This window comes from Rhinolophus hipposideros, assembly GCF_964194185.1.
Source record: "Rhinolophus hipposideros genome assembly, chromosome: 26".
NCBI classification, from domain to species: domain Eukaryota; kingdom Metazoa; phylum Chordata; class Mammalia; order Chiroptera; family Rhinolophidae; genus Rhinolophus; species Rhinolophus hipposideros.
In genome coordinates, this window is record NC_138072.1 from 15,108,848 (window position 1) to 15,135,015 (window position 26,168).

The following is a 26,168-nucleotide window of genomic DNA, read 5'->3' on the forward strand; positions in this document are numbered from 1 at the left end:
CACTGTGTATGTGTTTATTAGATGCTTATTACAAAAGGAAAAGTCCTTAGCCTTATTTGGGGGCTTTCGTGGCAAACCTAGTTAAAATAAAAATAATAAATGAGAAAAAAATTCTGCTCCGGCAGTGAAAACCAACAGCAACTTACCAGCTGTCTCCTTAAAAACTAATCACGGACACAGAACCAGGGAAAGTAAGTGGCAAGCCCAATTACTGGCGGTACCCAGGAAGCACATCTCTACCACGATTCAAATACCTAGGTAGGTCCAAACACAGAACCACCGTTCAATTGACAATCCTTTAATATTCAACATAGGTAAGTTCCACATCCGTGTAGATAGGTGAAAAATGAAGCTAAAAGAGCAAACAGTGTAGTTTCATTTGGCGAATGCCCACACATATGTAAAGAAGCTCATTGGAAAGTAAGATCCCATTTAACAGCAGAACAAGGAAAGCAGCAGTTACCACCTGGTATGAACACCAGCCTGGTGCCTCATCAAGGAATCTGAAAGCAGCCCGAATAGAGACACCCACCCATCCTCTGATCCCTGACCATGAGTTCTTCAATGAAAAAGTCAATCAAATATTAGTTCTCTCTCACAAGCAATAAAATCACAAAACCAGCTAAGATTTGAAAGGGCAAGCTAGTATAATTTCCTGCTTTTAATGTGCACATATTTAAGATTTGGTAATGTTTTCTACATAGTCAGGCTTAGAGAAGAATTTCAAATATCAAATAAAAAAAGCTGTTAATTCATGTATTGCATGACTTCAGTTAATTCTTCAACTGTTTAGACTTCAGAGCTGCTAATGACACTAAACTCAATGCCACGTCGGTTGAGTCTGTCAATCAACTTTGTTCTGGAGAAAGCTGCTCCAGGTGTGAAGACCCCGCCCCTGTAAGACAATAAGAAGATAAAACTGCGCAAAGCTGATCTCTAGCCCTTTCCTCTGCTAGTGTGATTTGCTGGAAGACTAGCTATCAAATTACTACAGAGCTCATGAAAACCTGATTCCTTGATTCTATCATGCACTAGTTTTGGTTCCATTCCTAAAATCAGCCAAATGAGGAAGCAGCTATTATTCAGGGGAAACTAGTGCCCCTGCAAACCCGTCTAGATTGGTTCAGTGACTTGTGCGACCGTCCCTACAATATGGCTGTTCAAGGGGCATGCCGAGGGTCACCAACCTGAGTCAGTGCTGCTATTTACAAAGAGAGCCCTCAGATCAGGAGGATTAGTTAACGACCTGAGTGAAATAAATTTAAGTCACAATTATTAATAAAGCATAAATTAAGATTTAAACTGGATGGAAAAAAGTTTCTTTAAATGTAATGGCTGACATTTATAAACTGCTATTTTTAAAGGATATATAAAATTTGAAAAAATTTAAGTTTCACTTTATACAATTTTTATGTTTATTACCTAATATTGTTTCAGTGCATACACACATTTATTTATTTCTAAGCCTGAGGGCCTATGCTCATTTGTGAAGTTGGCCTACTTTTAGGGTAACAGACAAAAGCTCCAGTAAGCCAGTCCCCTTGATAATCATCTAGCCAGGATGCCATGAATCAATTACGCTGGTGTCAGGCTTCCCACTGCCAGCTGGGAATCACTCAGCACTGATCAGAGCCTCCTGCTAATCCTGTTTAACAACAGGGACCTTTTTTGAGTAGATGACTATAGACTCCGACTATTTTTACAAGGAACTGAAGCCAACTTACAGGGCTCTCAAGTTTTTCTGTCTCCTCTCATTTACCTCTGCATTGTTTCCAGAGGCCAATAAGGAATTGTCCTCACAATTTTAATTTACCTCTATCTTTGTATCAAAGGAAGTGTAAACACTGATGTGCAGATCCAATGCCTGAAAATCCAATCAAAATAAGCTAAACATAACACAGATGAAAAAGAGATCTTCAAATTACAAGAAAATCAGACTTACGCCTTAGGAAGATCAGACGCATCATTTAGAAGAGTCATGGCTGCCTGGACCATGGCTATTGGGGTAGCTACGTAGCCAGGCTCTGCAGAAAACAGATGATCAAAGAACAAGGAAGTATTCATGAAGTATGCATTCAACAACATCCAAAAATCAAATGGTAAATTTTATATCTAACACTAGGTATACAGAATATTCTTGTAAATAATCTGTTCACTTAATAACAAAAATAACAGTCAACATTTATATGGTATTTATGAAGTGTTAGGAACTGTATTAAGCACTGTGAATTTACTAAACCCATTTAATTCTTCTAACAATTATATGAGGTTAACACTATTTTTATCTCCATTTTACAGAGGAGGAGACTGAGGCATAGGGAGGTTAAGCGACTAGTCCAAACTCACAGTTAGGCAGTGGCTGCGTCAGAATCATACCTAGGCAGCTGGCTCGAATCCAAGCTCTTACCCACTACACTGCTCTGCGTCTTTACAATAATCAAAGCCAATGATCCTAGGTTTCTTGCTGCTGTATTAATACACTAAATTTCACTTTAAAAAAAGACTCAACTTCTTAAAAACAACTGAGTAACTTTAAAAGAAGTCTAACTTTAAGAAGAAGTAACTTTAAAAGAACTCTGTAAGCAAGTGGGACATTAGTGTTTATATTTCTGTCAAATAATAACCCAGGTGGGAATTTGAAAAGGCATAATGCAAAGATATATTTGCCATCTCGCTCAATTAAAACTGCAAGACAAACCCCCTGTGACCTATCAGGGATGACAGTGACTAAACTCATACTATAAGTTCACAAGTGGATTATATAATTCACAAGTGGATTGTCTCTGTATAGTTCTCTATAATTTACAGAAGTTTTTGAACTTTTCTGGATGACAGTTCCTCTTACTCACCTATGTAAGACTTTTAGCCCAGAAAAATGCACACGTACACACTCATTTTATAAACAATGTCAGGGTGAGCAGACTCCAAAGCTATCTTGGATCAGAGCTCTGATTTATGTTACAATTATACTGCTTAAAGTGACCCCTGAATATGAGAGTAAAACAGATAAATATCAATCAACTCCCTGTCTTATTAATATCAAAATTCACGATTCAGAATTTTTGAATCACACTGAAAAAGAAAAATGGGGAGGGCCACTCATAATATTGCATTATACTAATAACCTCAGTCCTCCTTTTGACTTAAATAATTTACGCAAATGTATTTCTACAAGAATTAAGCTTTAAAAAGAATGCACTGTAATAGCACACCACTTTATAGCTTAAAACAATGTAAAACGCCCAAGCATTCTTAAGTCATATGTAAAATACCTGGTCCTTTCACTTGGGTACAAATTCTGATATTTGGTTTGTTCTTATCGGGACAAAAGTCTGGGCTGTATCCTTGACCAAAGAATGTCATTGTAAATGATGACGCATCAATCTGAGAAAAAGAAAGCAGAAGTCTTATTTAAGAAATATGTCCTTTTCTCCCTGAACATAATCTAACGTACTATTCTACTTCATCTGAGACATTTTCAAGAGATAAAAACATCAATCTTCCATCTGCCAGAAAATCCTGTTATCCTTTAAGCATGGAGCAGAAATGAATTCTGTGAAGACACCAGTTTTATGACTGGTGTGATGTGGGGGGGAGGGAGATGGTGAGGAATGGGGAGGAAATGAGGAAGATTTTCACATTGTGGCTTAAAGAAGGCAGCACCATTACAATAGTGTTTCGGGGGGAAAAGCTGGAGGTAGTTTGTATTTTAGGGTGACAAATATGATACTCTGATTTTAGGTATCTGTTTGAGGTGACAAGACAAAAATAGTCAGCAAGTAATGACATTACGGGGTCGAGGAAAAGATATGTAATTGCTCCACGTGTAGGTGTAAAAATTCAATTCAAAATATTAAATTTTAGAAGACTCATCCAAGCATCTCTCACAATCACTACATATAGAAATAAGGCAACAAAGAATTTAGTCCTGGTCAATAAATTTTTATTAACTAACAACTAAGGGTCAGACACTATGTTAGGCCCTTAGACATAAATAAAATATGGTCTCTGCCTTTCCTGGAGTGAGCTAGCTCGCACGTTCTCTCTCTGTCTCTGTCTCTGTCTCTCTCTCTCTCTGACACACACACACACACATAGAAGTTTATTGCACAGAAAAGTAGGGCAGGTACCAGAAAAAGGAAAACATTATTTAAAGGTGAAACCAAAAAATATGCCTGGTTATCAGTTTTGGGTTCTCTCTCTCTGGCCACACTCTTACACCTACTAAATCAGAATGTCCAGATACACGATCAGGAGATACCTTTGAAAAAAGCTCTCTGGGTGATTCTGATAGAGAAAGTCTCAGGTAAGAATCACAGCCATAGCCGTAAATCAGGGGAGCATTTGAAAGAAGGTGGTAACAGGGCTAGATTTGTGTCATAGGTCTCTTGGAGAGCAGTGGGAAGATGGATTAGAAAAAAATCATAGGAAGGCTATGAGCAGTTCAGTCAAGAGATAGGGTCTGCACTATCTACAGAGTGAAAAGACGACCCACAGAATGGGAGAAAATGTCTGCATATCACACATTAATATCCAGAATATATAAAGAACTCATAAAACAACAGCAAAAATGGGCAAAGGACTTGAATAGACATTTCTCCAAAGAAGCTATACCAATGGCCAATGAGCACATGAAAAGATGTTCACCATCACTAGTCATGAGCAAAATGCAAATCAAAACCATAATGAGACACCAACTCACACCTATTGGTATGACTCTTACAAAAACTTTAAAAAAAAAAAAAGGATGTTGGCAAGGATTTGGAGAAACTGGAACCCTTTTGCACAGTTGATGGAAATGTAAAACGGTGCAGCAGAAATGTGAACTAGGAAAATAGTTTCATTGTGCCTCAAAAAATTAAAAATAGAATTACTATGCAATCCAATAATTGCACTTCTGGGTTTATACCTAGTAGAATTGAAAGTAGGGACTTAAAGAGATATTTGCACACCAATGTTCACAGCAGCATTTTTCACAATAGCCAAAATGTGAAAGTAACCTGTGTCCATGGACAGATGAATGGACAAGCAAAATATTAAGAGCACTGCTGAGATCACTTAGCGGGGGTGGGTGAGAAGTGGGCCAAGGACAGAGCCCTGGGAATGATCAACATTCAAGGAGGAAAAAAAGTGAAGGTATTGCAAAAGAAGAGAAGGAACAGAGCAGAAACTTGGAGAGCAATGATCTCAGAATCCAAGGGAAGTGAGAGTTTCAAGGACAATAACATCAAAGATAAGAGAGAAAATAAAGACTCAAAGCATTCAATGCAATGATAGCAGTTATAAGGCCACTGGTGACTTTAGCAAGCAGACAAGGAAGGGTGAAGGTAGGGTTGAGGACTCTTTTAGGTGGGGAAGGACACTGGCATGTTTATAGGATGAGGAGAAAGAATCTGTAGAGAGGCAGGAGAATTCACAGAAAAGAAAAGGAATGATCAACTGACAGAGTCAGGAGGGAATCTAATCACAAGTAGCAGTCATGGTAAAGACTCAGGCTGGTGTGACTTGGAACCATGGACTCTAATTATGTGAACTGAGACAACACCCTCTCTTTTTACAATTTAGAGAATAAGCTTATTCTTTAAATTGTAAAAGTGGATAGTAATAATACTTTTACTTAAGTGGTTGTTGGAGGACTAAATGTAAAGCACTTAGCCCTGTGTCTGCAACAGAAGAAATGCTTGTGCTTTAAAGAGCAGAGGTGGCAGGATTAGTCTTATACAGGAGAAGACTTCTTTGAGAGAGTCAGAAGAAGGTGAAGATGGGAGCAACGATGACAGGTCTGAGAACAGGAATCTGAGGGGGCGCATATCACATGTTCTCAATTCCATTAGCGAAGGAGGAGTTGTGGTAACTGCAAGTAGGGAAGAGAGTGGGGTTGGGTTGATTTTGAAAAATGCCCCTGAGAGGAGATGGAAAGATGACTAATAAAAATAAAATGATCACCAAATGATACTAAAAGTTCTACTGAGAGGGGAAGCATGAAATTTGGGGTGCTACCATCCTCTCAGCGGTGGAATTTCTCCCCCAGCAGTGCCTGGTGTAAAGGAGATGAAGGATAAATGACCCAAGGTCTGACTGAGGATTTGTATGTAAAGTGAGCGGTTGAAAATGAAGTCCTATTGTTGAGGATACTAGATAGATGGTAATTCAATCTACAGTGGAGATCCAGGGTATATGGAGGAGGAAGGGGAAGGGAAGCTTGGTGGAGGAGCAGAGGGGAGGTAAAAAGGAGGAAATAATGGAGGGGAAAAATGAAAGAGTAAAAATATTTGTGCTCTGTGAAGTAAAAAGAATACAATTTCTGGAGCCAGGTGGCTAGGTTCTCTTTCCAACGTGGCCATTTACTTGCTATAGGATCTTGGACAAGTTTCTTAACCTCACAGTGCCTTTGTAACACAGAGATAATACCTACAGCGAGGGGTGTTTGAAAGGTTAAATAACCTTATTTATGTAAAGTATGTAAGAGTGTCTGAAACATAGTAAGTGCTCCATCAACTCTTAGCTGTTATTGTCCCTGCACTCAGGAAAAGTAAAAACCAAATACAGAAAAATATTATTTTAGAGACCGAGGTACAAAAGAAAGGGTTACCTGTTTTTGTGTTGGACCTTGTTTTGAAAAATAACCAAAGGAGAAGAGCCATGGGAACTACAGGGGAAAAAAAACAAACAAACCCTCAGTGATATTTTGTAAAACTCATGGAAAATACTTGTAAAGCTCTAACTTCACTAAAACATTACTCACTTTGATGAGAAGCTGCCTTCCAATGCCGAACCTCACAAAGAATAGAAAGAAAAGTCCTGCGAACACCAGCTTAATGACAGAGGTGACGCCTCCCACAGCGACGTAAGCAGCATACTGCACCTGGATGAACAATCAGAGTCAGAATGCTACTCCCTGCTCTTCCAGGCCGAGCAGTACCAGAATGGTAGCTGCTTATAACTTATCCTGCAGTCATAAGCATCAAACAAAAGCAGTTTCCATTTTATGAGTATGTTCTGAAAGCTTGTTCAGAAACCAGATATTGGGAGCACATTTTTAAAAGAAATTGTGGCAAATGGTAATCAGCTTCCCCTACTTGAACACAAAAGTCCACATAACCCTACATGGATTAAAAAGTCCAATAATACACCTGATTTAGGAATTACACAGCACAGAATGTAGACTTCACTTACAACCTCTTCTATGAGAAAATACTCTCTTATCTTTTAACTTGAGATAGGTTCCTTTTCAAGTCTCAGCAAGTGGAGCAATGATGTACTTCCCTCAGGATGACAGTCCAGAGGTAGTAAGGAGAGAAGCGAGAAGAACCCCGACATCTCCACAAGCAATAGAAAGAGTATTCTAGCAGCTAAACAGGATTGTCGAGTGTTTATGAACCAGGATTTTCTGTACTGAACTTGCTGCTGTTGTGTTATATTACAAAGGTATTCATCAGGCCAGATTTGAATTATGGGGAGAGGTTATCACCACCCCATAAAATGCTCTGCACTACTAATTCTGTATACTTCCCCAAACTGAAACATGCATTATTTAGCTACCTTTTTGTTGTTTTGTTTTTGCTTTACAAACACAAAAATCCTACATTAAACTGTAGGGGAACTGTAACAAACAGAACACTCTTTATTAAAAAATAATATACTTACAGGTGATTGCTCTAAATTTTCATACAAATAACGCTGAGTCCGCTTCACAACAGACACATCCGATCCCAAGAAAGGAATGGAGTAACTGCTGAGTTCTCTGCAGTAAGAAACTGGCCACCTGCCAAGACAGACCCAGGTTGCAGTTTCTCCCTCCATTTACAGTGGCCACACTTTAACTGGTAAATTTCTGAATAAAAATTCTAACTTTTGTTGAGGAAGTAAGATCTGTTCTTAACTAAAATATATTTCAGTATTTGTCTTTTGTTCTCTATACTTACACCCAAACAAGTGATAAACGAACATAGCATTCTTCACACCCTGGGCACTTACTACATGTAGTTTAATTATGTTTTACCCCATGGATTTCACTGGACAATGATGAAAAGAACACTCATTCAATAGTCAAACTCTGAGGTTAGAGTTCTCACATGTTGATGCTATTAACATATTGACTGATTAATCTACATAAGATCATTACACTTTAAGATGGTAGTTTTACTAAATAAAATTTAATTGATGTTTAATTTTGATACTGATAGTGAAAAGCCATAAAATTCATTTTTTTCAGGATCCAAATATATTATTACCTATGAGGTACTAAGCTTGGGGTAACGTAAGTTATATTTTATTTACCTTTGAAAACAATCCTGAACTTACTACAAAATAGTCTCCAGGCTTCTCTTAGCAGCATACTTTATTAATAGATCAGCAACAACATATGTAGATTAGATATACTAAAGAATAGATTTGGAGTCAATATACCTTCTTTTCAATTTTGGACCAATAATTGGGATAGGTTTCAGATTTGACTCATTTCGTAGTTTTTTCAAATTACTCTGATCTCCAAAACCACAAACTGCTGACTTCCAGGTACCATCATGAATGCACATCCCCTAATAAAATAATTCAAGAGTTAAAGAAACATGTGTTAAGGGATAACTACTAAAATGTAAAACCAAGTAAGTTATAATGGATACAAAGATCATTTTACCTCTATTTAAGCAAGGCGTAATCCCTTAAATCCTCTTGTTTATTAAATGTATTGGCGTGACATTGGTTAATAAAATGATATAGGTCTGAAGTGTACGTTTCTGTAATATATCATCTATATGTCACATTGTGTGTTCACCACCCAGAGTCAGCTCTCCTTCCATCACCATATATTTGACCCCCTTTACCCTCTTATACCATCCCCACCAGCCCCGGCCTCCTTTGGAAAACCACTAAACTGTTGTCTGTGTCTGAGTTTTGATTCTTTGTTTGTTTGTCTTGTTCCTTTGTTGCTTTCCGTTTTATATCCCACATATCAGTGAAGACATGGTTCTCGACTTTTTCTGTCTGACTCATTTTGCTTAGCAGTATTTAATCTTTTCTTATGGTCAAGTAGTATTCCACTGTGACCTTATTTAATAATCTTGAGATGAATTTTCATGAACATTCAGGCAGCAATAACACTCATCGGTTTGGTCATACTATTTACACCAACATATGCCCTTTCTTCTTCTCTCCCACCATTACTTTTGACTTCTGCTTTTTTCGATAAGCCATTGAATTTCATCATTTTCCCTCTCCTAACTGACCACATTCCTTCAAAATCAGATTCTCTAATCCCTATCCCTATGTTGATTTCTCAAAATTTCCAGGTATGTTCACGAGCACATTCAAGCATAAACACACAACGTACTGTCCATTCATTCCTTCCCTGTAGTATTCAGTGCCCACTGCCCTCAACATAGCTTATTCTAGCCCCAAGTTATATAAATGTCTTCCATAGAAGTGTGTTAATTTTTTAAAAAATTTAAGTCTCATTAACATGATTTATATTTTAATTTACCCCCCCCCCCAATTCCTCAATTTTTTTTCTCGTGCTGTACCCACACAGAATTCTTGGTGGGTCTCACATTCTTGCTTATTAGTCCACTTTTTATCTCTTTCATGAGACTCTTGAGCTCTCAGTGCCTTCCATTCCTCCAACATAATTATACCTTCCACACCTCTTACCTCTGACTCCCATTACAAATGAGTGGCAGAAAGGAGAGCACAGGTGAGGAGGCAACCCTCGAAGTTACTATCTTAGTGCCAACCCTTCTTTATCTGACTAATTGGCAGGCCTTTTAATTCTCTATTATGTAAACATTTTAAACGTCATTTATAATTTTGATTGTATTATGCCCTGCCTTATATATTGTTTACCCTGTTTGAATAAACAAAGTCATTTAGAAAGATTCAAACCAAGTCTCTTACAAGATTTTGAACGAGGAATATCATAAAGCAAAAAATACTGTGGATTGATAATAAGCAGAATAAGAGAAACAAAATCAGAAGATTCAGGTTTTTATGTCATAGCTTTGATGACACTGAACAGCAGAGAGAGACACCAAACTTAATTTCTATTTTGGTACAGATTAATCTCTCCTCTTTTGTTAAAACTAAAATAGAGCTAAAAGTCTTAAGGATTTGATTTGTGAAACGATGCCAAATCTGGTCCTAGCCAATTTGACCTATTTGCAAATGTAAAGATTTCCAAACACAGGAAAAAACAGCTTTTTAAAAACCTAAGAATATTTTCTATAAGAACAAGCCATCAAAAAGGAAAAATTACATTCCATTTAACAAATCTTTTACCTTGTTTCATTGAAAACATATAACATAAAGAAGGTGAACAAAACATAAATGTACAATTTAATGAAATTGTAAAGCAAACATCCACATAGCCCAGAAGGCCCTCCTCCTGTCCTGTCTTTATGGTAATCAAGAGAAATCCTTTTCTTTAGAATCTTACCACCTAAGTATTCACTCCTAAACAGTACAGTGGTTTTGCCTGTTTCTAAGCTTTATAGAAATGGAATGATCCAGTATATAAGCCTTTAAGTTCGTCTTCTTTTGTTCAAAACTGTAATGTTAGGATTCATCATGTGTTAGGACTAACTGCTACTCTGCAGATCTTCCCATTTTCTTAATGGTGTCTTTCAATCAACAGACATTCTCGATAGTAAATGTACACAGATGTATCCCTCTTTATATTTAATGCCATCGTGTCTCCTTTAAGAAGCCATTCCCTGTGCAGCATGCTGACTGTCTTAGTTAATGCTGTACTGCACATCTGAAGATCTTCAAAGTTCTCATCACAAGAAAACAACAGTAACTATGTACGGTGACTGATGTTAACTAGATTTATTATGGTGATCATTTTGCAACATATACAATATACACATTGTGTTGTACACCGGAAACTAATGTATCAATTATACTTTAATAAAAATAAACAAATTTCTGGAGAAAAAAAAAGAAGTCATTACTGACTTGAAGCCATGAAATATGTCACCTTCTAAAAACTTTGTTTTGCCTTTGGCATTTGGGTCTATCATCCACCTAAACTTGGTTTTCATACACAGTGCAAAGTATGAGTCCAATTTCATGTTTTTCCATATAGATATCCAATAGTCCCAGCATCTTCTCCTGAAAAGCCCCTGTACCATAAATCAAGTGTCTGTATATGCACAAACGACTCTTGAGCTTTTTATCGTTCCACTAGCCTCCTGATAAGCCTCTGCCAATGTAATACACTGACTCAATAACAAATATTGATACCCGAGAGCGTCTTTCTCTCTCATTCTCCTTCAAGAACGGCTTGGCTACTCTCAGCCCTCTGCATTTCCATATATGTTTTAGAATTCACTTGTCAAGTTGCACACCAAAACAAAACACATCAACAAATAAAAACCTGTTTGAGATTTTGATTGGAATTATGTGGGATTATAAGTCAATTTAATGAAAACTGACATCTTAACAAAATTGTCTTCCAATCCACGAATGTGGTGAATTCCTTCATTTCTTTGATTTCTTTAAGGTCTCTCAATAACGTTTTATAATTTTCTTCATAGAAATCTTGCATATGTTCTATTCCTTATTCTTAGGCGATTAATTTTTAAATGCCATTCTAAATGTGTTTTTTAAATTCATTTTCTAACTGTAGGTAGTACACAGAAATGTAACTAATTTTTATATTAATTGTATTCAGCAACAATGAAGACTAGAGTAGAAATAAGTGTGAAACAGAGAATAGAAAAATAGAGAAAAACCAACAAAACCAAAAATTGGTTCTTTGAAGATATCAACCAAATTGACAAACTAGACGAGAGAGAATAAGAGAGAAAATTCAAACTACTAAAATCAGGAATGAAAGAAGGATCCTTAGTACCAATCTTACAGAAATAAAAAGGAATATGATGCAATGCTATGAACAAATGTATGCCAACAAATTAGATAACCTGGATGAAATGGAAAAATTCCCCGAAAAACACAGTTATGGACTGGACTATGTCACCCATAACTTATATGCTGATGGCATAACCCTCAGTACCTAAGAATGTGATCCTTGGCAATTGGGTGGTTGTTTTCATGGTACGTTCTGCACTAATTCCTTGCAACCTCCAAGCCCGTCCTCAGCATATAAATTCTCTTTTGTATGTGGAACTTGTGCCCTGTTGTTTAGGTGGGCCTGACCCTGTGATGCCCCCTCCAGAGGCCCACAACGCAGACCTGGGCAATCTGATTACTCTGGGTCACACTGATTGGCTCAAGAATGGCCAAATGACACAATCAATACTTGACTACTGTCCCCTATCACTTGATCTATAAACTGGTAGCTGTTCACGGGAAATCAGGAACTTTAAGGACAATGTACACCTGGGGCTGCCAGCACCTTCCCTGCCATGTGGAGAGCCTACACAGAGGAATGCAGAAGAAATGCAAGAGACAGAAAAGGTGACGAGAAAGGAAAGAGCTCTGATACCATTTGACCTCTGGGTCCAGCCACACTATTCACTTGCAGACGTTTGGGTATATGAATCAATGAATTCCTTTCAGTTTTGTTGGGTGGAACCAGGTAGAGTTGGGCTTCTAACACATGCTACCCAGAGTTCCAAGCACGTCTTTCATTCTTGTTTCTGAGCCTTTCTAATCTAAGCCTTTCTTCAGGTTGCTGCCTCTGACCTTCCAAAGGCTAAACCTAGAAAGGCCTTATGAGGCTTTCCCAGGTCCCTCAGGTCCACCACCACTTCCTGTTATCCATACTCTAGTGGGTACTCTGGAACCACACATTTCAGCATGTTTTATACAGTTCTTTGTGTTATTAATCGGAATCTCCATAGCACCAACCTATAAAGTACAGCCCGTATCCCAGCTCTCCACAACGTTCCTGATCGCTGGCCTCCCAGCCACAGGGACTCTCATCCTCAGGATCCTACAGTATTTCATCTGACCTCTTCATAACATACACTGTCTATCTCCTGCCACCCTAAATTATTTCTTCAAGGGCACGGTTTACATCTTATCCATTTATGTTGCACAACTATACATCCTTGCACTGCTACAAAATATTTGTTGAATGAATATTTTTCTTAATTAGTTTTTTCACTTACAGTTGACATTCAGTATTATTTTATATGAGTTTCACATGTACAGCATAGTGGTTAGACACTTATATAATTTATGCAGTGATTCCTTCCGATTAGTTTAGTATACCCCTGGAACTTAAATGAATATTTTCCCCCCTTCTTCTACCTCACTCCCCCCCCCACCCCCCCTAACTCCTGTTCAAGCCATTGTTTCTCAGTCTAGTTGTGTAGGACACAGCTCCCTGGCCCAGGCTGGCATTATGAGCCTTGCGCTCCCCGCTGGCTGAGGCAGCCGGTCGGCCACTCACAGCAGCTCACCGCAGCTCTCGCCGGCTGCCAGCTGATTGCGATGGCTGCTGGCCACTCACGCTGACCACAGCCGCTGCTGGCAGCACATGGTAGCCCATGGCAGCACATGGTAGCCCAGCTCCAGGGAAAGCTGCTGTCCACAATCTTAGCTGTAGAGGGCGTGGCTCACTGGCCCATGTGGGAATCAAACTAGCGACCTCGGCATTAGGAGCACGGCGCTCCAACCACCTGAGCCACCAGGCTCTCCCATGAATATTTTTTTAAAGAGGACAAATACTTGGGGCGGCCGGATGACTCAGTTGGTTAGAGCGCGAGCTCTGAACAACAGGGTTGCTGGTTCGATTCCCACATGGGCCAGTAAGCTGCACCCTTCACAACTAGATTGAAGACAATGAGCTGCTGCTGAGCTGCTGGTGGGACAGCCAGATTGCTCAATGGTTAGAGTGCAAGCTCTCAACAACAAGCTTGCCAGTTCAATTCCTGCATGGAATGGTGGGCTGCGCCCCCTGCAACTAAGATTGAAAATGGCATTTCGACTTGGAGCTGAGCTGCGCCCTCCACAACTAGATTGAAGGAAAACGACTTGATTTGGAGCTGATGGGCCCTGGAAAAACACACTGTTCCCCAACATTCCCCCAATGAAAAAAGAGAGAGAGAGAATACTTACGAAGTCTCAAGTATAAACACAGAATTGGGTTAGACACTACCGGCAATAAAAGTGCTATCATAAACATGGTCCTTTCTTATGTTCTCAAATAGAATATAAATGCAATAAGAGTATACTTACATCATACACTTCTTCTATGGCCATCCATGATGGCACCTAACTCCAAGTTAGGCACATAATAAAAATGCACTTACTTCGCACTAAGTTGATAACTGTCTTGGCTGACATTTATTACATAACAATGATGGAAACTTTACTGTTAGGATCATCGTAATTCATTCTAATACAATGAACTGTGCAGTTGTTTTAAAATAAATTCTATTCTGAAGTCAAAATAATTCTGGGCAATCTAGTATCTTTACTTTCTAAAATTAAACACGGGGACTTTCATACACTAAAAATTACAAATACATAAATTTTAATCAATCTAAATCTTTTTAAGAGGCATGCATAATTTCCAAAATGTTTTTAATATTAATTTAGAAAACACTTGACAAACAGAAAAACCAACCTCAGATCCTGAATGTACAGTTAGGTAACTTTCCACGGCAGTCAAAGTACCTAAAAGAGGAGGAAAAAGTAAAATCAAATAAAATCTATTTATCCAGGACAAGTAATAATAAACTATTCCTATCAATTTAGGGACTGCTTTTATTAAGCCTACAGCTGATCCAGTCAGAAGATCTGTACTGATAACAGTTTTGTTACATCATTGTAAGCAGATTTAAGGAGCAGCAGAATCCAGGCAAATTGTCAGAAAGAGTAGTTTAGCACAAACTCTAACCGCTAGTACTGACACTCAATCTTTTCTAGTATTCAAACTGACAACGCTAAAAATCTCTTCCAATACGGCAACAGTTTAGCTCACTCATTCCGGAAGGCCAGCAGGACGCAGTTCTCAAAATTACATCATTGGGGGGCGGCCGGATGGTTCAGTTGGTAAGAGCACGAGCTCTGAACAACAGGAGTGCTGGTTCGATGCCCACATGGGCCAGTGAGCTGCACCATCCACAACTAGAGTGCAGACAACAGCTGCCCCTGAGCTGCGCCTGAGCTTCCGGAGGGGCGGCCGGATGGCTCAGTTGGTAAGAGCACGAGCTCTGAACAACAGTAGTGCTGGTTCGATGCCCACATGGGCCAGGGAGCTGCACCATCCACAACTAGAGTGCAGACAACAGCTGCCCCTGAGCTGCGCCTGAGCTTCCGGAGGGGCGGCCGGATGGCTCAGTCGGTTAGAGCACGAGCTCTCAACAACAAGGTTGCCAGCTCCATTCCTGCACGGGATGGCGGGCTGCGCCCCTTACAACCAAAGACTGAAAACTGCGACTGGACTTGGAGCTGAGCTGCACCGTCCACAACTAGATGGAAGGACAACGACTTGGAGCTGATGGGCCCTGGAGAAACACACTGTTCCCCAATAAAATTTATTTTAAAAAAGAAGTTACATCTATGGAAATGGTTCTGTTTTCCAAAACCACAGCTTTCCAGAAGACTTAACAGTGACTTACAACAATTGTACAGAAACCCTATCAACATGGCCTTTGTGGTGGCTTGTAAAACACTTAAAATAAGGCTGTTAAATTGAAATAAAAATATAATAAGTATAAAATTAAAAACCAAAGCCAAAAAAAGGGGGAGAAATCAAGTATGTTAACCACGAGGACTAATAAATATAATAGGCTTAGCGATTAAGTTTTAATTAATCTTTGAGTTTTTCCAGAGCAGTAAAACAAAAGAAAAACATAATGGGCTGGCTAATTCTCAAAATCTGATGAATGAAATATATCACTTTCATAAGAGACAGTATTCCTAGTTTTAATTCCAAAAGAAAATTAAAACATGGCTGCTCAGAAAGTTGACACCAAGCAAAACAATGAGTCATTATGTCACCAACAATGATGCTATAGCCTAAGAGAATCATAGTCACACAAGTGTTGCTCGTCTGACCACTGACAAAAAGCACAAATAGATCATTCAAGTGTATCTCACTGGAGATAATTCAGAGGTTGCTAAGAGAATGTGGCCTGGATACATGGCTCTGTGCTCCAACCTGCTCCCCAGAAAGCACATGGACTACTAAAGTACTGTGTAGTAACATACGGACACGTGCATCAAAACTTAGCTAGGATAATTGTTAAATGCTCACTCCCAAATTTCAGTATCTGGAAAAAAAAATTTTAAACAAATTTTAAAGTAATATTTCTCCCAAAAAAGAAAAAAAAGGCATTCAAAATAACAAAAACTATTAAATACTGGGGGTGCCAAAAAAATGTATAACATGACTTGTATTCATTTTTTGTTATTGGTATATATTGAGTATTACAATTTTAATGCAGTTCTTTTCCTTTCTTAAAATATGTTTACATTTTTTTGGCATCCTCTGTAGTTAGGAATAATCTCACTAAGAAATAGGTAGGACTATCAAGAAAACGTCTATACAAACTTAAAAGGATTAAAAAAAATAAATGCAGACATACCAGATCTATGGATTAAAAGACTAAATATTTTAAAGATGATCAATTCATGATTTTTTTATTGGGAATAGTTCCAGTTTCATCACTAAGTATGATGTTGGCTATGCTTTCCGTCATTTATTATGTTTAGAAAGTATTCTATTCCTCAATTTTTAAAAATCTGAAACAAGTAAATGACATGAATTTTCAAATAATTTACTGAGATGGGCATATAGTTTTTTGCCTTTGATATTCTGATGTGATTACGTAACTTCCTAATAAACCATAACTGAATTGAGACAATAAATAATTATTTACTTTAGAACACTTATTGTACTATCCGTATCTCAAAAAATAGTGTCAATAGCATTTTATAACAAGTGTAGCTATATTAAAAGCAAAGCACACATTTTAACATTACCTTTACAGATTTTAATTCATTACAATTACAAACATGAAGCCTTTCTAACTGCTAAATTCAATCATTGCTTACTGACCAATAATTACCTTTCATTTTATTTCTGGTATATATTACTCCCAGATCTGCTGGAATGGAGTCAAAGCCACTACTTCCAATGATATAAACCCCTTTTTCTGCGGCTTTCTCATGATACTTCCAATACATTAGTTCCAGAAACTACAAAATTCAGGAAAAAGATCTGAATCAGAACTATATAGAAACATCACGACCGATATTAAATGATTTACCTTTAAAGACAAAGCAATGAAACTTTGAAAATGCTAATCAATACGGCTCTGCAGCAAAACACTAACTGCCAAAATGTTTTTCACTTATTCAGCAAACATTTCCCACCTGTGCCAGATGGTGTAGGAGGCATGCTGATCTGACTTGATACTATTAATGCTTTAGAATGACTTTTAAAGGCAAAAGTACTACCACTTTTCTTTATTACCTATTAATACAGAAAAATACAAAGAAAGTAAAAAAAAGTTACCCCCAATCACATGAATCTGGATGACCATCATTAGACATGCATTTATATAAACAGAAAAATAGGAGTCATAGGAAACGGAGGGATATGAGAGGGGAATAATGTCTATTCAAATCCTTCGTCTGTTTTTAAAAATTACTTAACTTCTTTAGAATAGTTTTAGATTTACAGAAAACTTAGTAGAGTTCTCAAGTATACCCCACCCAGTTTCCCCAATTATCACATCTTTTACATTAATGTGTTATAATTAATAAAACAATATTGATACATTATCATTAACTGAAGTCTACACTTTATTCAGATTTCCTTAGCTTTTACCTAATGTCCTTTTTCTGTTCCAGCACCCCATCCAGGATAACATATTACATTTAGTTGTCATGTGTCCTTAGGCTCCTTTTAACTGTGACAGTTTCTCAGACTCTCCTTTTTTTTGATGACCTTGACAGTGTTGAGGAGTACTGGTCAGGTATTTTATAGAAGGCTCCTCTATTGAAATTTACCTCCTGTTTTTCTCATGACAAGATTGCGGTTATAGGACTGGGGCAGGAAGACCACAGGCCTATAAAGTGCCAATTCATGACATCATATCGAGTACATGCTATCTACATGATCTATCACTGTTGATGTTGACCTTGAATCCCCGGCTGAGGAAGCGTTTGTCAAATTTCTCCACTGTAAAGTTCTTCTTTTTCCCTCTCCTTCCTATGCTGTACTCTTTGGAAGGAGGTGACCATGTGGAGTCCACACATAGGGGTGTGGAGTTATGTTCCCAATCCTTGAGGGCAGAATAGCTACATACATTATTGGACTTCTTCACAAGAGATTTGTCTCTTCTTATCCCTTTGCCCATTTTTTAACTGGGTTATTTGAGTTTGTATTATTGACTTATATAAGAGTTCTTTATATATTCTAGATTTTTATTAGGTTTTGATATCACTTTTATGGTAATTTATAAGATAACTTAGAAGTTTTTCACCATTTTCTCTGCTCTGAAATATTTAAAATAAGATAGGAATTGGTTTTAATTTCATTTAATTTCATTGGTTTTAATTTAATTTCATTAAGATAGGTTTTAATTTCATTCGTGTTACCTACCTCTTCTTGAACTAATTTTGGTAATTTACACTTTCCTAGTACTTTCCAATATACATTACCAATTAATAAACTCTAAGTACACATACTGTACTGCCAGGCTGATGATGGCAAGCAGCAGAGGCCATGTAGACACATGAGATTACAGGTTTAAAGGAGGTAGTACACCTTAGTGCTATTAATACACCACTTCCTGCAGTCAGGAAACTCAAGTCCTATAAAATAGGGGGAAAAATGATACCTATTTTATAGGAATGTTGAAAAAGTTACACAAAATATTTACATAGCACACTGTCAGGCATGTGGTAAGCATTCAAAAAATGTCAACATTTAAAATTTTTAGGTTGAAGGGATTTTACGTTTATTTTTCTGTAATGTAAAGGTGTCTGATTTTAAAAATGGAATTCATAATGAACGTTACAAAAATGAGATTCTGAGAATTACTCAGGCCACACTATTTTAATTAATTCAGTTTACAGCATGCTGTAGCTGTAAAAATCAGCATATCTTATGTACAAAAGACTTGAAGGAAAAAATTCAAGAAAACTGAAGCTAAGACCTTACCATTACACTCTCCCTCAAGCTATCAATGGAATACCATCTCTAAACATGAGGGAAAAGTCATCACCTTCTAAAATGTGTCTGCAAACTTGTACTAAATATTTTTAGCTTCAACAGAAAATTGTGCTGTTAATTTTCTGTTCTCTTTTTCATTTTACATACCTGAGGTTCTCCAGAGATGTCAATACAGCTAGTGCCATTTTCAACACATGCTTTTACTACAGGTTCTCCATAAAATCGATACTGGGGGAATAAAGAAAACCAATAGTTTACTCTTACTTAGCAAGCTTACATGAGTAAAATACCATTCCATTTTGGAAGTCAAGTTTTGATTATTAATAAATCAAATATTAATAAAGTAGCCTAAAAATAAATTGAGAAAATAATATAACTGTAATATACCAACTCTTACAGGAAGGAATTACAGAGGAATGTGTGTTTATCTTAAAATGAAGACAAAATGGGAAGTCTTATAGAAGTGATTCATTTGAGTTGAACTCTGAGGAGTAAGGATTTGTCAGGAAAAAAAAAATCCAGATGAGGGACAAAGTATATGTAAAGGTGTGAGCAGCATACCTTTACCTGAAGCACAGAGTGGTAAGTGATAAGTCTAAAAAGAAACACTTGGGCCAATCAGGGAGGACCCTGAGTACCATACTGTCAGCATTGAACTTTATCTTTTCTGCATTACTAGGCTCTCGGAGGATTTTAAACAGGACGATGGTGTAAGACTTATAGTAAAGACATATCACTCTGCCTGTGGTATTGGAAGACTAATCTTGTGGCAAGTAGGAAATGATGAAGGACAAAACTAAGAAAGGGAAAGGATATACTAAGAATGAGATATATTATACTGAAAAGGCAGCAATGACTGGACTTCCTGGTTAGCTGAACATGGGGGCCAACAGCTATGGTACTATTAGCCAAAATAAAAACAGGAAGAAAAGGTTTAGAGGCAGTAAGTTCAAAATTAGACAGAGAAGATATTCTGAGCCTACATGATTTTGGATCGCTCAAATTATTTGTTGCTCAAACTCAAGAAATTAAAATTAGTAATTTTAATACATTAGAATTAGTCCCATTTCAAAGGAAGTATTACAAATGTTTTCTTTCGTGAGGGTAGGGTGAGGAGAAGCACAAACTCTTCTGCTTTTCTCATTCCTAGCAGCAAAAAAATGGAGAATAGAGACTGTCTTTTTCTTTCAGCCTTCCAGAAAGAGGGAAAGGGACACTTAGAAGAAAAGACAGGGCTATGCAAGAACTTGTCAAGTAGGACAAATCGGCTGTCCTTTTTATCTAACTCCATCGCCTCATCTCCACAGCCTCCTTCCGCCTTAAGATTAGCAAATGACACTGGAATTACAGGACTGGGAAAGTATTAAGTTCCAGTTTCTCCTCTGCCATTAACCAACCACTTAAAACTACTGAAGCACTTAACTTCTGAAGAAACATAGTATAATCACGCAAACAAAGGCTTTCAAGGCAAGATCCAACTTCACACCCTAAATCCATCATCTATTAGCTACATGAATTTATTTACAAATCACTCACATGGACTACTCCTGTACTAATATATGTTTTAAACATACATAAAATAGAAATAAGGGTGGGGTGGGAGATGAGGGTAAGGGGGATCAAATATATGGTGATGGAAGGAGAACTGACTCTGGGTGGTGAACACACAATGGGATTTATAGATGATGTATTACAGAATTGTACACCTGAAACCTATGTAATTTCACTAACAATTGTCACCCCAATAAATTAAAAAAAAAACAGAAATAAGCTTGAGATGAAAATGAATAGAAGTCAAAGCTCTATTTTCTTTCTGCACCCAATGGATACTCTTGCGGAACTTTTAAAGTTTACACATATACACGTTGAAATTCATTGAGAAATGTCTTTGGCCTTTCTCTTGGTTATTTTACCTCAAAGTTTTTCAAGTTGGCCAGTAGTTCACCTGCGTTAGAATTAGCTGGGCCACTTGTTAAACATGCCGCTGACTCAGTTCCATCCCAGACAGCCTCCCGAATCAGTTTTTCTGGGGTAGACTCCAGTAATCTGCATTTTAGATCAGCCTCCCAGTAGAGGTGGAGAATCACCTCCTTAGACAGTCTCCCTGGAAAATCTCATCTATTCCCGACACTTGAACTACAAGTTCAAGTAGCTAACAACTTCATGTATGCTGATGACTTTTTTAACTAACAGCTCCTTTTAGAAAGAGGATGCATTTTCCTATCTGCCACAGTCCCCCCACTCCTTACAATGCATTCTGTCAGGCCTGGCCCACTTCTCCTTTGGGTACTCTGAGGTTGAGACTTCTGCACTAATATCCCCAAATTACTGTGTTGCTTTACTGCAGCTCACCAATAATTACTTGTAGATAAACTGAAAACTGAAAGGCTGTAGGCGTGAGAAATGAACCCGAGGCCTGGAATCTGAGAGTGGAGGAGTTGGGAGTTAGGCAAGTGGGGGGAGGATGTTACAGATAGCGGGAGCCAAAACACGTGGGTGTGAAGAAGCAGCATGTCCTTACAGAAATTACATGGAATTTAGGACTGCTGGAGCATGTGGTGTGGTGTGACATGCTAAGAAGCTGGGATTTTAAACTGTACTATGTGATATGGGCACTGAGAGCTAGTGAAGGATTTTAAGAGTGTATGAAACATAGTAATTTGGGGATATTAGTGCAGAAGTCTCAACCCCAGATTACCCAAAGGAGAAGTGGGCCAGGCGTGACAGAATGCATTGTAAGGAGTAGGGGGACTGTGGCAGATAGGAAAATGCATCGTCTTTCTAAAAGGAGCTGTTATTTTAAAAATGCTGTGTTTTTAGATTTTTTTCTACTTAATACCTTTATGCTTTATGGGATAAGTGGACAGGGTCAGGGTAGCAATCCTTGGTCTCAGAGGCAACATTTCTCCCCATTGCAGCCTATTAGCTTACAGGTCAAAATTGCAATCCTCTTCTCAACGCTCCATGTTCTAAATGAGTGGTCTCCCAAGTAGTTGTGCTTACCTCAAGGGATACACAAAACAATCCCTTGAGTGTAAAAGTAAGTATTAGCACCTTTATTTGTGCTCATTTTTGTAGGAAACACAAAGAAAAAGGAAAGGACTACATTATGTCCCCAGGCCATGTTAAGTGGTCATGTGTTGAATACAGGATACCAACGGTATTCTGAGGGCAGCTGTGGAGAATCCCACAACACAGAGAAGGCCACAGTGACACACACCCTACTCATTTGGTCACTCTCAGAAGCCAAAGAATTTCAAACTGTAAATCAGATCATGCCTTTGTTTTCAACCATCCAATGACTGTCATATTTAGAAGAAAATCCAAACCAAATATTTAGAAGAAAATCCAAACCATGACCTTGACCCAAACCAGACCCTATGACCCCTGAATACTTCTCTAACTTCCCACCTCTCTGGCCCGCTCCTGACCCAACCAGACACACTCGCCTCTCTCACATTCCTCAGTCTTGCCAAGCAAATGCTTGTCCCAGGACCTTTGTATTTGCTCTCTTCCCTGGAATGCCCTTCTGCTCAAATACTCACATGGTTTACTCCCTCAATTCATTCAGGTCTCCAGGCAACTGTCAATTCCTCAGAGACCTTCCCTGACCATTCATCTAATAGAGACGGATGTGTCCATCTCTTTATTTTCTTACTCTGCTTTATTTTTCTTCAAAGCATGTATCATTACCTACTATTATAACCTTGCTTTTCTGTCTCTCCCACTAGACTGTAAGCACCATGTGGGACTTTGTTTTGTTCACCATTATGTCCCAGGTGCCTAGACTAATGCAGTTTACATAAAACAAATATTCAATAAATACTGAATAAATGAATGAGTCATTTTAAAATCTCTACTGTTGTACATGTTTTTAACATGTATTTGTACAACAATACAGAAATCTAATTTATAAATAAATAAAAAGTATACTAGGGGTACACGCTCAAACATTTTTTCACCTAAGGGGCATACAGTTAAAAAAAAAAAAGCCTGGCAATTAGAGCTATAAATAATAAATAAACCAAACAAACCAGCACACATTCCTTGAGTAGGTGTTACAGAGAGCCTGTCTGGGGCTCTCTCTCTCAGGAGATTTTGTTCATATTCATTTGTTAATCACAAGAAGTGAAAACACCCCATATGGGGTTAAGGCCATGAACCAACCCTTCTGTCTCCTGCCCTTATGTTTCCCTCTGGAATATAAAATACCAGATTTCGCAAGAAATGAATAGTTTGTTTGTTCTGATACAAAGAAGGGCTGATTACTTACGGGTCCTACACAATTGAGGACAAGTGTTGCCTGTTTAGCCATTTCATCAAGTGAGGCTGGATTAGCGATATCACAAATTATTATTCCAACTTCAGATGATAGTGTAGGTCTTCCTGAAATAAGAAATATATTGTTCTAAGTGAAATCTGATACGATATTAGATCTTCCAGATCTTTTTATAGTAATCAGTGACGGCAAATTTACTAAATATACTGAAAGCTAACTTTTATCCAAAAAATAACTGTTTTTAACCAAGTAATTAAAAAAAAAAAGGCTAGGAGGAAAATGGAGTTAATACTAAAGGTGACAAATAACACTAATAACTTTAAAAAAAAATCTGACAATAAGCAATGTGTAAATAACAATCCTGTGTAAAATGACAATATTACAATCACTTTGATACTAAGTAGATGATTGTCCTGACTTCCTCTTTGACAAGAATTATATTATGAAAATAGTTTCTTATCAACTGCTAAACAATTACATGATAGAATTATCGGGATAGAGGGGAATCCTTAATATCAACATAATGAGAACAAAAGAGGACTCAGGTGAAAAGCACAGTCTAGGTAAGAACACTCAGGCTCATAATAAAGAAATACTGTGTTTTCCCCCAAATAAGACCTAACTCGAAAATAAGCCCTAGCATGACTTTTCAGGATGACATCCCCTGCACATAAGCCTTAATGCGTCTTTTGGCGCAAAAAAATTAATATAAGACCCGGTCTTATTTTCGGGGAAACGTGGTAATTGGAATTAACTGAACCAATAGAACAAGGCAGGTTTTGATAGGTCAAGATGTAGTCCCCACAATAACTTAATCCGTGGGCCCTACAGGTGGCAGGCGACGAGGCCGGACTTGGGAGTCTTACTGAGCAGGAAAAAGAAATGGAAGCATGTATTTTAATCGTCAAATTATTTCTCCGGGGAAAGTCGAGAGAGACCAAAAAGCTCTTCAATGCAGATCCTGCATGTGGCAGGGGCAGCAGGAAGAGTTACGGTATCTGGGGTACATGACCGCAAACAAACTAGATGCTCTAATTCCCACCATCGACCGGGGTTCTGGGTGGAACTAGAAGCAAGGGAGATGGGAGACGGAACAGAAGAAGAATTCTCACAAGCAAAAAAAAAAAACAAACTGAAAACGAAAACCCACCACCACGTTACCAGTAAAAAAAAAAAAAAAAAAAAAACTCGTAAGCGTCCTCTCCCACGTCCAAACACAAGGCGAGGGGAGAGGACGATCCCGAGGAAACCCACGCTCCACGTTTTCATCAGCCCAAACGTCGGGAAACCTCCAGCCCCACCCAGTACCCCTGCCACGGGGGGGGGGGGGACGGGGCAGATGAAGGCACAACTCAAGCGCTTGACCACTTCGTCAGGGGGGGGTCCCCCCACACGAAAGGAGCCATTCAAACGAGGAGAAAGCAAGTATTATCAGTTTTAATTCAGGGGGCAGGACAGATCCGCGACACGACTGGAAGCACTGCTCTCCGCCTCGGGGCCTCACGCAAGACCTGGGCACCGCGAGGGGCGCACGCAGGGAGGAGCGCTCCTGTCGGGCGCCCCGCACCGCTCGGCCGGGACGGGGGCAGCGGCGACGCGGCCGAGCCCGGCTCCCGCAGCGCAGCCCTCCCCGCCCCTTACCCAGCTTCAGGGCAGCCCTCTCCAGCACTGCCTGCAGCTTCTCCCGGGAACGGCCTGCCACGGCCCAGGGCAGGCGGCGGCTCCCCTCCGGGTCCACCTGCTCCCGGGCCACCTCCTCGGTCACGAACTGGCCCGTAAAGCCAGAGGCGCCGAACACCACCAGGTGGAAAGGCCTCTGCGCGGTCGCCATGACGAGCCCACAGCGAGCGGAGGCCCGGCGGGGGTGAAGTCCACGGCGCCTGCGCCTCAGGCAGCGACCCCAGTACCCGGCGCAGCAACCGCCTCCGTCTCGGCCGCAGCCTGCGCGCCGCGCTCCCGAAACTCCGCGCGCGAGGCCGCGCAAAGGCCACGCCCACCTCCGCGCCACGCCCACCGCCACGCCCACCGCCACGCCCACCGCCTCCTCCGCAGGGTCGGCTCCTTCCCTGGCGGCCGCGGTGGCGCGGCTGCTCGCAGCTGTGGCTCGGGCGGCGCGTCCGCTTTCGGGGCTGGGGGACGTGGGCTGCGGCCCGTCCTCCGTCCCGCCGTTGGTCCCGCACAGCTCTGACCGCCCAGGGCCTTGCCTCTTCGCGCCCTCCCCGAGGCTGGAGGCGGCGGCCAGTCATTCTTGTTGCAGGAGTGGGATGCGCAAAGGAGTTCGCGACAACCTTCTGATGACCGGAGGGGACGGCCCACCCCAAGACCTCTTTTAGTTTTCGAAGCACGTTGGCCAAGTGATCTCTGCGAAGCCGGGTGTGGGTGCAGAGTGAACGCGGGTTCTGGGGTCTCTACGGATCGTCTCAGCCCTGCCCACGGAGCAACTCTGTCCCCAACTCCACCGCCTTGGTCCCCGTCCCCTCGGGGACTCCGCTTCATGGTCGGTGACACAGTTGTTACGGTTGAAGCTCCGTGGGGAAAAAAACTCCCAGAGCTATCCGGCCATTTGAGCTGTGAAGTAAAGTGTTGGTTTAGGAAATCCTCAAAATGCAAAGCAAAAGTTTCTTGAACAGTGTTATTCATATATTCAAAAATATTGATATAAATAAATGATTGAATACTAAATGCATAAATAAATGGGGAGCAGAGACAAATCTTCCAGTACAGAGGCATTCCAAATAATTTGTGGAGTTACTACCTCTATACCTGAATCATTTGCAAGTTGCATAGTGAAAT

The 26,168-nt window shown here is 39.5% G+C and overlaps 1 protein-coding gene across 2 annotated transcripts; it reads right to left on the reverse strand.

Annotated features, from left to right (window-relative positions):
• On the reverse strand, positions 1–25,341 carry SCCPDH (saccharopine dehydrogenase (putative)). 2 transcript variants are annotated; one of them, XM_081039026.1, is made up of 12 exons: positions 25,017–25,335; positions 23,370–23,482; positions 19,244–19,324; positions 16,983–17,112; positions 14,534–14,583; positions 8,410–8,540; positions 7,648–7,765; positions 6,746–6,865; positions 6,593–6,649; positions 3,273–3,384; positions 1,943–2,024; positions 1–895 (listed from the first exon to the last, which is right to left on the reverse strand). In XM_081039026.1, the coding sequence occupies exons 1-12, from the start codon at positions 25,204–25,206 to the stop codon at positions 790–792; spliced, it is 1,290 nt and encodes a 429-aa protein (XP_080895152.1). In that variant the 5' UTR covers positions 25,207–25,335; the 3' UTR covers positions 1–789. The 2 variants fall into 2 exon arrangements, with proteins under 2 accessions (XP_080895152.1, XP_080895153.1); XM_081039027.1 differs by lacking the exon at positions 1–895 and adding an exon at positions 1,165–1,246 and having other exon boundaries at positions 25,017–25,341.
• Between the last annotated feature and the right edge of the window lie 827 nt (positions 25,342–26,168).

Coding starts and splice junctions, on each gene's coding strand:
- SCCPDH (XM_081039026.1), bottom strand. CDS start 25,206: ATGGCGACCGCGCAGAGGCCTTTCCACCTGGTGGTGTTCGGCGCCTCT. Junction 17,113..19,243: donor ACATCTCTGGAGAACCTCAG/GTATGTAAAATG, acceptor TGAATTTTGTAG/TTTCTGGAACTAATGTATTG. Junction 7,766..8,409: donor GGTCCAAAATTGAAAAGAAG/GTATATTGACTC, acceptor CTGTCTTGGCAG/GTGGCCAGTTTCTTACTGCA.